Source organism: Sylvia atricapilla, chromosome 9 (genome assembly GCF_009819655.1).
Source record: "Sylvia atricapilla isolate bSylAtr1 chromosome 9, bSylAtr1.pri, whole genome shotgun sequence".
Lineage (NCBI taxonomy): Eukaryota > Metazoa > Chordata > Aves > Passeriformes > Sylviidae > Sylvia > Sylvia atricapilla.
In genome coordinates this window covers 7,223,918-7,239,831 of record NC_089148.1, presented here as the reverse complement: position 1 = coordinate 7,239,831, position 15,914 = coordinate 7,223,918, and the positions used below count along the sequence as shown (strand labels likewise).

The following is a 15,914-nucleotide window of genomic DNA, read 5'->3' as shown; positions in this document are numbered from 1 at the left end:
CTGTTATTACTCCTTTTCAGTTCTTAAAATTCATAACCTTGAACAGTTTTCTAAATCACACTTGTTTTCAGATGTTGCTTGGATTTTTTTTAGCCTGTTTTCTGGTGGCAGACAGTAACCAGTGAAAAAGAAGAGTCTCTTTTGACGTGCATTTAATTTTCTCCAAACAAACTAAAAACTTAAATTGTCTCCCCCAAAACAGGGGGGGGGCAGTGTTACTTCCCAAATCATGGATTTCTGGGTCCTGAAGGTAGCCCTTTCCCAGTCCTGCAGGGACATGAGTGTCTAAACACTGATGTGTGAGGGAATCCACTTTTTCCAGTGAGCTCAATCAGCTCTGACAGAAAAACTCTGTAAGAAGTCTTTCGGGCAGCAAATATTTTTTGACCTGCGCCTGATGGCACCTGCTGGGTACATAGTGCCTGGGAATGCCAGGGATGAGCCAGGACTTCTTGTGTGAGACACTTAAAGTCATTTTAGTCTGGTCACAAAAAATGAAAGTCCAAATCTCTGTCAGGGAGTGAGTTGAGGGTGCCAGGGGATTTTGCCTGCCAGAGAACACCCACCAGAAACTGCTGTGGAATGTGTGGGGTCAAGCAGGATAAGGCAAACAGTGTTGAGGTTTTGACTTTTTTTCAGCCAAAACTGAGATTGAAACACGGGGGACACAGTTCTCGAGTCCAGACTTAGTGTTTGTTATTTCATCTACTTACAGACTCACGAGCTGTGAGCTCTAACTGGCAAGTTAGAGAATGCAGGCAAAATGGAGGTGCTCTAACTCTTTTCAAGGTTATTTAAGCACTAATTACACAATAACGAGGTGTATTGTATACAGGTGTAACCTGTATTATTTATATTTTCAACCCAATAATGACCACCCAAGGCCTGCAATGCAGACCCTTTTCACCCAATTACAGAAAACCACCCAAACCCATGAAGAAGAAGGTGAAGAAGAGGGACTTTGAAAATGCTTAAAATCTTCCATATTGCTTCCCACACATATTACCATATACTAAAACCCTAAAATCTAAGTTTCCAGAATTCCAACAAAATAGGACGATGTGATAACTCTGACGTGGCCTAAAATGTTCTTTTCCAGAGATGCTCTAATCAAAGTAAAGCATCAGAGTGCACAACCCTGTCCTTTTTCAAGGTTTGCTGGTTTGTTTGTTATTTGAAATGGGACTTTTTATTGCAGTTCTGCTGTCTGCTCCTGGAGAGCAGAGAATGGGAAAATGCCTGAGATTTTTTTTTTTTAATGTGAAAAACTCAAACAAAACAAAACTCAACAAACTGTGTTTCAATAAAAAAAAATAACTTAGCAAAATTGTGTTGAAGTATAAAGAGCCCCACCACCTCTACTAATGACTAACACAGATCAATCAAAAGAGTTTTCATGAGAACAAGGTGTGGTGGGTGCTCCAAGGGCTGGAGAAGGTTTCCTATGGAGACTGGCTGGGAGAGCTGGGGTAGTTCAGCCTAGAGAAGAAAAGGCTCCAGGGAGACCTTATTGTGACATTCCAGGACTTAAGAGGGCTTATAGAAAAGAAAAAGAGTGACTTTTAACATGGGCAGTTAGTGATAGGAGAAGGGAGAAGGGTTTTGAATTAAAAGAGAGGAAACATAGATTAAATGTTAGGAATATCTCAACAGCACCCTCAACTCCCTGTGAGGGTGGTGAGGCCCTGGCACAGGGTGCCCAGAGCAGCTGTGGCTGCCCCTGGATCCCTGGAAGTGTCCAAGGCCAGGCTGGACAGGGCTTGGAGCAACGTGGGACAGTGGGAGGTGTCCCTGCCCATGGCAGGGATAGAACTGGATAATCTTTTAAAGTCCCTTTCTACCCAAACCTGTTTATGAATGTGATTCTGTGATAATGCAACACAAAGAACCTAAAATATATATTTTCTTTTAATCTTTTCCAGAGATTTTGTGCAGCTTTAAGTCATTGTTTTCTTTGCCCTCACAATTCATTATTGTTTCAGTGGAAAGGTGGTTGACCTTGCAAAATCCACTTTAATCTAAATAAACTAGCTCAGGCTGGTGGAAAAGGTAAAAACATGGAGAGAAAGCTCCTAGAAAAAAATTTCACCTAATCTGTGCAGCCTGAACTGATCACTGGCACAATATTCACCCTCAGAGTTCTGATGTTGTCTTCTCTGATACCACAGAACCATGGAATGGGCTGGGCTGGGAGGTATCCTTGGGCTGGGCTGTTCCAAGCCCTGTCCAACCTGGCCTTGGACACTTCCAGGGATCCAGGGGCAGCCACAACATCTCTGGGCACCTGTGACAGGGCCTGCCCACCCTCATAGGGAAGATTTTCTTCCTGATATCTGTTCTAAACCATGTCTTTGCAGCTCCACAAACAGCTGCACAAAGCCCACGGGCCCTGGCTCAAACCTCAGCCCACTCCACTCTTTTCATCCCAGAAACATCTTTCATCCTGGCTGGAGTCACACGGCAAGTTGTGAGTCACAAGTCAGGTTTTACTGCATGGGCACGGTTGAATGCCAGCAAAGCTAGAACCTAGAGCAGGTTCTGATGGCAGATTTCTCTCAGGGGACAGGTCATTAGAGCTTGCTGTGCTTTCCCAGTTCCCTCCTCACAGCAATTGTGCACCTTTGTCCACATATTACAACAGAAAGATTAAGTAGTTGGGTGGGGAAATCCTGGTGCTTAAGGAGGCTGTGTTAACTCCTGATTCTTTGGAGCTTCAAGCAATTAATCCCTGCATTGATGACTTCAAGCACAAAATAACGACCCATTATGAAGCTGTAGGAGAAGCATAAATGCAGAGGTGGAAAGTGAGGTGAGCTCCAGCTAGAACAACCACCTATCCCTTCCAGGACAAAAAGAATATTTTGGACAAACCCTGCAGGTCTAACTGCATAAAAACCTCCTGGATAATGCTAGTTTTGCCTGTGTAAGGTCTTAAGGGCTTGACTGTCCTCTGAATTTCTGAGGGATTGGGAAAACATAACGCACACTGAGGAACAAGGAGTGTGCTCATGCTAACCAAAGACAAATTTTGGGAGTCAAAACTTGCCAGCAAATGTGATCTCCTGCACAGAGGAACACGTTCATCACTCAGCATTGCCCACCGCTACGATTATCTCTCTTTGAGGATGATGTCATGTTTTCACCCTAGATTTTTATCCTACAGCTTTTACTTTTTGGCACGTAAACCCGTGTGAAGTTGGCAGCCCATCCTCTGCACGGGCACAGTGCCACTGCAGCAGATGGGTGAGCAGCGAAAGTAGCGCAAGTGGCAAGGCAGACCTTAGCAGGGTGACTTCCTTTCCAGGGGCCAGGAAAAGGCACTCAGTGGAGTTGCTCAGCACCTAAAATCCAGGTATAATGACATTATCAATCAATTGCTGAGCTGAATGCTGAAGAATGCAGGTAACCAAGCACTCTCAGAGAGTGAGGGAATTTTCTTCTGTCTGATTTATTTTGGACATAAATTGCACAGGAGAGAACGCTGGGTCCAGAAATTACTTTTCCAATTTGTTTTGTGATGTAAAGAATTTTTGCCTAAACACTTTACTGAATGAATGAATTCTTGCTTAGCCTGGAACACAGGAAAATATATCCATGAACTAGACAACAAACAGGGAAAACCTGACAGTATCAGTAGGTCTGTTCTGGGAGTGTTCCCAAGAACTCACTCAGCTAAGCAAGTCAGATTTTTGGTTTTCAATAATCTTACAGAAATTAAAATTTTTGAATTCAACAGCATTTATCCACCTCTCTATAAAGAAAGGGGAAGTGAGAAATCCACAAGACGCTGACAAATCTCTTTTCTTTTGTAAAAACACCAACTTTCTGAAACCCCTCACATTCTTCAGTTACAGAAATTTGGATCAGTGTCACACACAGGGACAGTGTCACACATACACAGGGACAGTGTCACACACACAAACACAGGGACAGTGTCACAAACACACACAGAGGACAGTGTCATGCACAGGACTGCATCACACACAGGACAGTGTCACACAGGCAGATGACAGTGTCACACACACAAGACAGTGTCACATACATGCAGGGACAGTGTCATACACAGGACAGTGTCACACACACACAGAGAACAGTGTTACACTTTCAGGGACAGTGCCACACACACAGGACAGTGTCAAACACACAGGGCAGTATTATAATTACTATAATACTGAATTTATTAATTTATGCTCAGGGATGGGGCCCCGAGAATTATATTCCCAAGCAATATCACACAGGGATACGAAAACCTGCTTTCATTTTCTTTTATGCTTACCCAGAACACTGCAGAATGAACGCAGTAAGTGACCATGGAAATAAAAATATTTGAAGTATTTGAAAACCAGTTGACTGTCTGCAAAATCTCCCTGTACCATTGCACACTGCTGATGCCTGCTGGGGGTTTCTGTTTCCCTGCCCAGGAGAGGAGTCACTCACCATTTTTGTGGACAAAAGGAAGCTGAGCAAGAGGTCAGAAGGGAGCGAGGCCAGCGCCAACAGCTCAGTGGTGACGCTGGAGACCCTGCACCAGCTGGCAGCCTCCTACTTCATTGACAGGGACAGCACCCTGCGCCGCCTGCACCACATCCAGATCGCCTCCACTGCCATCAAGGTAGGCACAGCCCCAGGGTTATGTCACATTTCACCCTTTTCTGACCCAGAGATGGGTCAGTGGAGAGGTGTTTTAAATAGCTTTTATTCCGTTTTCAGTCTCTTGTAAAGGGTGAGACAATACAGATGTTATAATTCACACTGTCACAATGAGAAGCCAAACTATTTCTGAATTACAAGCCATTATAAGCATTTCTTGGCCTATCAGCTTTTGCCACATAATGCTGTAAATGCCTTAAAACCAATAAACTAAAATTATCCCTCATAGTCCTACAAAAATGCATCTTTCATAGTCTTATTTCTCCTAAATATCTAGTCTTATTTGCAAGACCATCTTTGGAAACTTGTTTCAAGTTCCATTTCTCTCTCAACAATATCTGTCCTATCCCATGGCCTTTCTAAATCAGTATTTCTTATCTCAGAGTTTGCATACAGATGCACAGGACTATGTAAGCCTTCTGTCAGGTTTTGAGAATTCTCAACAAAGCCATTTCCCACACCAGGACACACTTCCAGGGCAGAGCCTTGCTGCACCTCAGGGGAGGTGTGGTGCCTTGGGAAGGCTGACCTGGAACAGAGTCTGGACAGAGCTAGAGAATAAAGTAGGGATTTATTAAAGGCCTTTAGGATACACCTTGGGCAGGAAAAGAGCCTGACCAGGGATACACCCAGGGTGGACCCAAAATGGTCACAAAATGGACCCCAGGTCACGGGGTCTCACATTTTTATAAGTTTGGTCCATTTGCATATTGGGGTTTAATTGTCCAATTTCACCTTCAGATTCTGAGGTCCCATCCTTCTTGTTCCTCCCTTCAGCCCATCACTGTTTGTGGTTTTGGGCCTGAAAGTTGTCCTTGGTGTTCAGCAGGAAAAGGATTTGTTTTGTCTCCCTGCTCTGTGAAGAGAGCTGAGTGACACTGAATGTGAGGCTCAGAACTGCAGCCCTGGGCAGCACAGAATTTGAAAAACAAGAAAGCTAAAACTTAAGCATCAGGTGTGGTTTGATTAGTAATTGTTAGCAAAAAAAATCAGCTTTATTCTCTTTTTTACCCAAATCAAAGTGTAAAATTTATAAGGAAGGTGCTAGAGTAGGAGAGGGTCTAAAGATGTACTAGAGATATTAGTGATGAATGATACATAATTTGATTGGTACAAAAGTGTTTATAGAAGTGTTTGGCCATTGGGTCAACCTCATGAACATGTGTGATCAGTAACTCCATTTACAGAAAGATTTATATTTCTCACATGTAGTCTTTTATTATTATTATTATTATTATTATTATTATTATTATTATTATTATTTATTTTTTAAATGAAGTTATTCTATTCTTGTGCCTGATTTTTTTTTTTTAATGACCTTTGGAACAGTTTTGAGCTTTTTGCTCTACAGTTTTAAGGAGATGCATTATTTTCTTTTAGGAACTAGTTTTAGCACAGTTTGTCAGTCAAAGCGCCCTCTGTGCTGAGTGCTGCAGGTCACTTCCAGCACTGGCGGATGTTTGGCCAGGATCAGTGCCCCAGGCAGGACATAAGGCAACAACTGTCCTCCTGAGGAGATCTCTAGTCTTGTGCTCATTTGAATCACTGTCTCCTAGTTAATTTCCAGCTTTGAAGGGCAAACAAAATTGCAACTTGCAGTTGAATGTGCAGTAATTATAAAGCTCTTGATGTAAGATGTGATTTAGAAACCTTTCTGCTCATTGGATCTTTCCACTGGTAACTAAGATCTTCACTAAAGGCATCTGAAACCAGAAGCAATTCCCAACTGCCTTAGCTGTTACAGAAGGAAATGTAAATTTACTTCTTTGGGACTGCCTTCACTGGGGGTAGGATACAACCAGAATTTGTGGCCCCATGACATGTGTTCACTTTGGCTGCTGGTCTGTGGGAGGATATTCCCAAAGTCCCATCCGTCCTGGAATGGAAGCTCAGCCCAGCTCAGGGCTGGTCATCTGTTGGTGCCAGAGCTGAGCTCAGAGTGCAGCAGAAGAAACCCAAGGTTTGGTTGTGGCTGCCCACCTCATCAGCCCAGTCTTGGAGGAAGGACTGGATTGGGAGGCTGAGGCCAGGTGGGATTGGAGCCTTGTTCCAGGCAGCCAGTGAGAGACAAGGGAAAATGGCCTCAGGTTGTTCCAGAGCAGGTTCAGGATGGATTTTAGGAACACTTCCTTCACTTAAGGAGTGGTGAGGCATTGGAAGGGAGTCTCCAAGGCAGTGGTGGAGTCCCCACCCTTGGAGGTGTTCAAGGAGTGGATGAGGTGTGGGTTAATTGACAGAGTTGTTTGAAGGTTGATGTTGTTGGAGGTCTTTTCAACCTTAATGGTTGAATTCTATGGTTCTTGCTGCACACCATGGTATCACTCATCCCTCAGCTGTGACTTATCTTCATAACCTGTTTATTATGTAAATGTACAGCAACCTTTAAAACCAGGCCCCCTCCAAATGGAAAAATTCCTTCTTTGTGAAGATAATTGATGACTGCAACCAGTGGTAACTCAAGTGGCAGAACATAGAATTGTAGAGACAAAATGCTGCCTGAAAGAAATCTGCCCTTTCTAGGCACTGATATATTTTAAAGAAAATTTGTGTTACAATGCAAAATTCAAACCTGCCCACCTACAATTTACAGAGTGAATCTTCTGCATATCCAAAGATTTCTGCAAACGTTACAAATGAAAGATTTCTTTCCAGCCTCCTGCTGAGGTGGATGCAGACCAAATGTGAGTCCACCAGAAAATCTGATTTGGTGAATTGACAGCAGGAGTCTCCAGGAAACGGTTCTCATGTTAGATGCACCAGTGCTGATAAATGAAACCCTGGCTTCTTCCACTGCTTTCATTGAGAGGCTGGAAACACTTGCATGACAAATTTTCACTGTCAGAACATTTAATTGAACAAAAAAACTGTTTCTGTTGAAACACAGGAGCACAAAAACAGCCAAGGAAGGCATTATTATTATTTTGTTCTATATGCACAGGTTTTTGAAATACTGCTGTTTTCAAATTGGAAAACCATCGTCAAGTAAAGTTTTAGATCAAGGGAGTAAGTAGCACATTTGAAGATTATTCATTAAAACATAAATACTGACATCTGAGTTAGGGTACTTCCCATACAGCTGCAGAAGCAGGTCTCTGTCCCAGCTGGAGGGTTGGCTTGGGAGAAGTGACAGCCTGAAGGACCTGGGGACCAGGGTGACCATCAGAGCCTGCCCTCCCTGCAGGGAGGAGTGACCCCAGTGCTTGTTGCACTGCAGACTCCTGAGCAGCTTTGTAAGTCCCAGCACCACCAAAAATTGTGGGGAAAAAAGAGCCTCTCCACCATAATTTTTAGTGTTAGAGAATTAAGGCATTACTTTAATTCTGCACAGGATGTTGTTGTGGCCAGGGTGTGCAACAGAAATAATTTCATCCATGTATTGCACTGGTTGTGCAGAGTAAATATTTCCATCACACACTGTTCTTTACTAGACTTTTCACATCCTTATACAGACAAAAACCCAGAGAAATTCATTGGTTCAATGTTCATTGGTCCCAAATCACACAATTCTCAGTATTTGGTTTCCTGTGAGTATTGATCCCTTTGATGCAAATTAGATCCTCATGAGCTGCTCCCAGGCTGTAGATGTTAACATCTACATAGGCCTCTACCAGCAAACAGAGTCTTTTGAAAAGAAACTTTCATTCCCTTCCTCTGGACGAAGACCAACAACCCCCTTGGCCAAAGTCAGTTTAAAATGTTAAAAGCTGTATCATTTCCAACACCAACACCTCCCCTGTATGGCGTTCTCACCAGAGCTCTGCCCAAAGCCTTCCACTGCACGAGGGATTTGCCAAGGGAGCCCAAGGAGAGTTCTCTCAGTGTGGCATAACTCCCTTCTGATCAGCATCAAAGAAATCCAAAATAAAGGTACTGAAACAGGTTGAGATACCTCTAAAATTCTAAAGTAGTATTAGAAGTTTTCCCAGCAATCATTTTCAATTGCTGACTAGTTAGCTACAGCAACAAAAAAAAATCATATTCAGGACCTAGCTAGTATTTGATCCTGTCATTTCTTACTAATTTTGGATGGCTTTTTTATATGCAGTATTCTAGATTCTACAATACTAACTACTATAACTACCATAGTTATTTATATTTTAGTAAGAGAGAGCTGAGGGTATCAAAAATGTTTCGTATAGCTCATGCTCTTACTAGGAAGAACATAACTACCCTGTTGTGAGTGGATATCTGAATAAACCAATCGAACAAAAATATGATACAGAACAGAAAGGACTTACAACAGAAATCAAAAGCCCTGACATCTGCAGTTAAATCAGAGCACCCTGGTGCACAGGCGAAATCTGCCACTCAAGTTCCTGGAGTTTAGGGCTTCAAAATGAACAGGGATAATTTGCTTTGCTATTTGACCTATTGTTTGTCACATTTCCTGTGATGATGGCCAATCTGAAACTGCAGCAGGAGTTAGGAAAAAGCAGCACAACTGCTTGCACACCAACATACTTTCTGATTGTAGTGCTCAGAGACAGCTATCTTGATGGCTGGGACACCTCTAAAATATTATTTGAGAAGAGAAATTACAAATATAATTTCTTTCCTCCAAAACCATGCAACTCCCCACAAATAAAGCCAATACGTGTTCCTTCTTGGGAGAAGAAGCATCCCTTTTCAGATTAGACTACATCACACTCACACCTCTTTTTTTTTCTCTATATGTATGAAAAAAATTGCAGATTTTCTCCTAAAGAAAAAAAGCTAATTTTTTTCCACATGTGATGTATCTTCTAAACAAATACCTACATTAATTCTATGTCCTTTCTTGTAATTTTTTTATTTCTCCTACTACCCGTGACATAATTATCCTTAAAAGTAGCATCGAGGCTGCGGCTGATGGAGGCTTTGCATTAATCACGTAGACAATCCATTTTTTATTCCACATTAAAAGAGGCAACATCATCCAGTGGCAACCTCATCTGACTGGAAATCAAAATGTCCATAGGAGGAGCCCATAGCTCGTATCAATATTTAATATATTTCAAAGTCTCTGACACGCACATTCTTTCAGTGTGATTTTAGCACATGCATTTTAGTGCAAGCGCTAAGGCTTCTGTGTTAAATCAACAGTTTGGAGCCTCCAGGGCCTGGCTGGAACCTCACCAGGTGCCTGAGGGCTGTGTCTCATTTGCATAGCATTTACATGAACATACAGCCTGTTGTGTTTGAAATATGACATGTCCAACATCTCTTCCTTGGCACGCTCATTTGGGAGGCGTTTTCCTAGGAAAAAAATCTCTCCTCAGCTGCACCACGATGGCTGCTCGTTCTCCTTATTAACAACCTATTAGCACGATGGGCTGTGCTCTGCTCTTGTCTGAGAAAACCCTGCCGGGTTGTGGGAGCAAAATGCAGATACAGAATCTGGATACAGAATATAAAGGGAGCATCTATTCCCTATGTCCTGTCGTTGCCCACTGGCAGAATGACCCTGCTGAGCTCGCCTGGGTGGTGTGGCCACACTCCCACCAGCTGTGCACACCACATCTGAATTTTATCCTTCTTCCTGAGCAGGATAAAATTCCTAAATTTCAGCAGCATACTCCTCTCAGATGACCACTGATACAGTTTAACATGTGTCCAGTGTCATGAGCCACCTGTAAATGTATGGATCTCTGAGGGTCCAGCCCTTGCAGATTGGCTTAAAATAATCTCAGCCAGACTGCTCTTCAGAGGTGTTTTGTAAAGTAAAAGGTTTAATAAGTGAAAAATAACAAATGTTACATAAAACAAAAGAAAAGCCACCCACAGGTGAAAACCTCTGACACCCTGCTAGAAACACTCCAAAAAGCCCCTTAGTTCCTTCGTGCTCCTTCCTAAATACTGAATGTTTTAGGATGGACAATTTGGCTTAGTGCCAATAGGGAGAGGTTGTGAAGGATTTGAAGAATGCTGACAAGGTCCAACCGATGCTTGTCTCTTGGCACTGAGCTAATCACTGTCAGAAGAATATGGAAAGTTCTAGGTAAACTTCCAAAAGTGTCTAAAGGTAAAGTGAAACTCTTTCTTTATACCGAGATGCTCACTCGGGGGTGGGGGATGCTTTACTACAGACCATGACTCCAGCTTGCTGCAGGCTGTAACTTCGGCACTGTCCCTAACATACATCTGCAATGAGTCCAAACAATCGTGCAGAACACGTAAAAACCACCCTGGCTGCACGGTAAATTAAATATTACTGAATGGTCTCCCTGCATTCTGCAAAATTATAAACACAGTTATGTTACAGCACTGCCATTAATGGAGTGAGGCTCTTCCATAGCTGCCTCCTGGAGGAAATCTTCTTCCATCCCAAAATACACCTCCTTCTGTGGGAGCTGGGCCAGGTGAGTGCAGCAGAGGTGTTGTTGTAGAGTCCAAACAGTTCTGGGACAGCCACAGTGCAACAAAGGAACAGGAGGCAACAGAAGAACAGATGCATAAATTGAATTTTCCACCAGCTATTTACAGCTATTTACAGCCCATTTATTCCATCTGAGTGAGAAAGAATGAACATCCCTGAGAACGTGCCCTGTAATTCCAATTAAATTTTATTGTGCAGTTTGTTTTTTACTTCCCCCAAACCACTTTTCTTTTCTTTGCTATGAGAGATTTAAGCATTTTGTTTTATCTGAGAAGTTTAGATTACAAAGAACACGGCTCTATTGTGGTGCTAACTAAATCTGATTATCTATAATTAACCCGTGAATGACTCGTGGTGGGCTGTTAGAGAGGAAACTTAAGTGTAATGAAATTAATTTCTCACTCAAAACTCAGACTGAAATACAGACCTTATTTTTTTCTGTTTTCTTTGTTTTGTCTGAAAAAGCTTGCTTGGTTCAATTTTTTTTTTCTTTATCCCTCCTATTTGCATGTGCTTTTCCGTGAATTCAAGTAATTGCCGTAATCAAAAGTAGAAATGCTGAAATACTCTAAAGCCTTGAGCTTTTGTCAGACTTCTGGCACATTCTAGATCTCAACGGTTTTGTATAAACAGCCAGTTTTTAGTAAGCTTTTGAAGTCCAGATCTCAAACCCTTCTCGCCCTCCCTTTATCCATTCAGTTTGCAGGTTGAATTTAGGAGTGTACAGTTGTGAAACCTTGTAAAGGACCAAAGACTAGGGAAAAAAATTGCCCAGCAACAGCTTTAAAGTATAAAATTGCAGTTAGAAACATCGTTTTGGAAAGTCCTGTGATAGGAGCTTTTTATTGACTTCATTGAAGAAATGAAGCACAAATGTAAATTTAGTTGTAACAATCCGCAAAGTTAAGAGGCAGGAATTACTGATCCTCACAAAAAATTTGATGTTTCCTCATTGTGTAGGTGTGGTGACATGACTTAAGAATGTCAAGGAAGAGCCACAAGACAGATTTCCAAGGATATTTCCATTGTTCAGGACCATTATGAAATGCTAAGTTCTCCACTACCCTTGGAGATCAGAGTGCCTTCATACAAGACCAAAGCTCAACAGTTTTGCAAGGAGAAGTTAAAATTTAGGAAATATATGGGAATTGTGATCTCAAATGTTTTCCTTCCCTGAAATTTCTGTGACAATTGAATACTTTTGCTGATGTCCTTAGAAATGTCACTCAATATTATGAATTTCACAAACCCAGCTTGCTGTTAATATGGCTAGGTATGAATTTTAAATTTAAATTTGGGTCATTATTTTAGCTTGCCAGAAGGACTAGGATCTGCAATTAGATTTTTTTTGGTGGTACCCAAAGGTAGCTAAGAAGTCTCTGTACCATCTTCTACTGCACAGGATGGGATTTGTGTTTGTGTCACTATAAAAATGAAATATCTGAGGTTTGATACTTTTTTATGTGGAAACAGTTGGGGATCTTTGGATTAAATTCACCATAGGTATAGCAGGATATCTTGTGACTACTATGTGTGGACTGTTCACTGATTTTAAGAATACACTAAGCAAAAGGTTAGGGATCTATTTCCATATCTTATTGAGGAATTTAAGTTCATAGTATTAAAAAAACCCTTTTATTCATTCGGACAGCTGAGTTTTAATTAAACTGAATCTCCAGGGCTGCTTTCTCTGTAAGGTGACATAGAGGTCAGTTCTTGAGCAGATGTAAACCACCACAATTCCTGTGAGAATCTGGCCCTCAATATTTCACAGAGTGAGAGAAAAGGGAGCAGGGGGCAACCTAAAATATCCAAAGGGGGCTTTCAAGAGGGCTGGAGAGCAACTCTTGACAACGAGAAGCAGTGGTGGGAGAAGGGAAGATGGCTTTAAGATGAAGGAGGGAAGGGTTAGCTGGGAAGAAATGCCTGTGAGGGAGGTGAGGCCCTGCCTCAGGATGCCCAGAGAAGCTGTGGCTGTCCCTGAATCCTTGGCAGTGTCCAAGGCTGGGTTGGATGGGGCTTGGAGCAACCTGGGATAGTGGAAGATGTCCCAGCCCATGGCAGGGGTGGCAGTGGATGGGCTTCAAGTTCCCTCCCATCTCAAAACTCTCGTGTGAATCTATGACACCAATCCTAATAATTTCTATTTCCACTGCCTTCCTTCCTCACTGTCCACATCTCAGTTTATTTTATCTCTCAGTACGAAAATTTGCTACCTCCTCTTCTCTTGTCCTTCTTTCTAATGTTCATCTGCTTTGGGTCTCATCATCAGAGCCTTCATCTCCAGTGGCTCATCTGAGATTGTGGCTTTCTTTGAACTTTGCTTCTGGCTTTGTTTCTCATAACAGAAGATTTGGGGTCATATTGAGGTCGTGAAAATGTTCCTGGCAGTGGGGGGCACAAGCTGATCATCTTTGGGAAGAGAAACTGAAACCTGATTTTCAAATTTGTGGCTAGATACCTGTTTGACACACTTCTGTGTTGGAAAAGAGGGGAAATAGAAGGAATTTAACTGTAAATTAATTAATTTAATTCCCACCCAAACCAGTCTGGGATGCTGTGATTCCAAACCCAGACCGAGAAGTGGAGGCAGTAACATTCCACTAATCCCTCTCAGTGCTCACTCAGCAGCATCACTTGCCACGGTCCCTCACAGAAGCTGCAGCATGAGACACTCATTAAAGATGTGTCTCAGCAGCCTCCAGGAGCAGCCACACTCATTTTCCTTGCAGCAGAGTGTGCAGAGGAGTGATGAGTGCAGAGAGTCAGAGCATCTGCAGCTCGTTGGCAGCACAGCGTGAGAGATGCCTTCAGAACAATAAAATAGCACGTAATAGAGATGCTTGGATAAGCATTTTGGAAAGATTTTGGATAACTATTCTCCACTTAATAGAAAAACAACCCATCCCCAAACACCACAGAACAGCAGCAGAATACGATAGAATACGTTACATGATGGAGCAAAACAAATTGAAGGGCTCCTCTATTAGTTATGAGTTTAGTCAAGACACAAGAGTGAAAAAACAAACAGGGAGATGAAGACTGCCAAACCCTGAGCAGACTATAAATATACATATGTAAACGAGAAACCTTGACAGCACTCACGCAACACTTGCCACACAGTTGTCAAAAACCTATAAACAATTCACACTGCACTTCCTTAAATGTTCCATAGTCTTTTTTTTTTTTTTCCTCTCCCTAAAAAAAGTGAAACTCAAGTAAATAAACCCAGGAGATGGAGAGGGGTTTTAGTGTTGAGAGCTCCACAGTGAACATATTGAACAGTGCAGTTTGACATAGCATTCCATCAGGAATTTGAAGGCACTCAGATTTGTACAGATTTCAATTTGATCTTTATTCTGGCTGGCTTGGGTATGGGTTGGGAAACTTCAGCACCCTGCCTGTCTGTCCTCCACCCTCTAATTGGCAGCAACTGCTTGCCAGCAGGTCAGAGAATGTCAGGCAAGAACTATAAAATTCACAGAACATTTTCCTGCCTCTGAGCTCTCAGAAATAGGAGATAGCATGTATCAACATCTTGTATGAGCACAGAGGTCAGATAGAAAGAATATCTCAGGTGAATAGAGACTCTGCACCAGAAGAAAATCAGCTTAGAGAATAATAAAAGGCTGTGAAAAGTTTTCTGTTTTCACATTGTTTTTCCTAGGGAATTTTTGGCTGTAATACATTTTTGCATGTTTTGTTATTATGGTTTATGATTCAATCTGCAATCATTCCCTTTGATCTATTCATTTAGCATGAAAAATTATCCCTTGTGTGGGAATCCTTCACAGTTAACTGGCACTGAGTGTTATATCATTGCCATCTTCTGCACTTCACTGTTATTTTTACCTTGTAGACCGTTCTCATGGAGCTCCAGCAGAATTTGCATGTCTGACAGCAAAACTGTAATTTAGACTCCTCTAAGATCATGCATATAATGCCTCTTCATGCTGAAGCAGAACTATGTTTAAGAAAGGTTCCATTATTCATCCAGGAGACATTCAACTCTGTGGAGCAATCATTATTTCCAGATCTTTAATGCCTGAAAGGTTGGGAATTTCATCACTGTTCCATAGGTTTTGTAACAGAATCCATGAGAGCAAGACAAAAAATGTTTCTAATTGTTCATGGTGAGATTCTGACCTTATGCAAGGAATAAAACGATGTCAAGGAAGTTTCTTCTCATTCATGCTGGTATCATTGAGATCAGGGTTTCCACAAGTCAGCTTCAAATACTACCTCTCCAATTTATCAAACTCTTATTCATTATCTCTTCCTGGACAGCCCGGTTTAACCCTTTAGTTCCCGGGGAATAGCTAATATATTACATGGGCTTTGGGTATTCTTCCTTTGAATTTTATTAAAAGTAATATGAAAAGAGATAATAAAAAGGCCCTTTTTTGTTGTGCTTATAATAGCTCATAATTTTCCAACAGTTATAATAATTCCACCAAATGGAGGATATGAGTGTCTCCCAAATAATATGCAAATTTACAAGGAAATTTAATTTTATCTTCTCCAAGTGTGTCTAGAGTCTAGCAAATGAGAAATCATTCCATGTTTTTTCTTCAACTTTTCATGAGATTCTTAATGTGTAAAATTAGGTGATGATAAAACCTTAAGGATAATAGAGAGAATTGTTTGAAGCGGACCATTAAAGTATTTTTCCCATCATGTTTTAGTCTAGTTAAAAAGCATTTATTCTCCAGTTCTCTGTTTGAAACACAACATTCATGAGAATACTGAGCCAACATCAGAAATAAATAGCCCATGTTCCTTCAGACATAAAAAATAAAATGTGTTGGTCTGCTCTTCTTTGGTATTGGTTTACACTGGGGAGGATATTTCCTGCCTTGATGTAAATATCCCAAACTGACAAATCTGAAGTGTGTGACCTGAGAGTTCT

General features: G+C 41.6%; 1 protein-coding gene across 1 annotated transcript in view; it reads left to right on the top strand.

The window, feature by feature from the left end:
- LOC136364699 (BMP/retinoic acid-inducible neural-specific protein 3) overlaps nucleotides 1–15,914 on the top strand; it is a 183,786-nt gene that overhangs the window by 97,070 nt on the left and 70,802 nt on the right. The window contains exon 3 of the mRNA XM_066324694.1: nucleotides 4,422–4,612. Within this exon, the coding sequence (XP_066180791.1) occupies nucleotides 4,422–4,612 (191 nt within the window). The remainder of the gene's footprint in view (nucleotides 1–4,421; nucleotides 4,613–15,914) is intronic.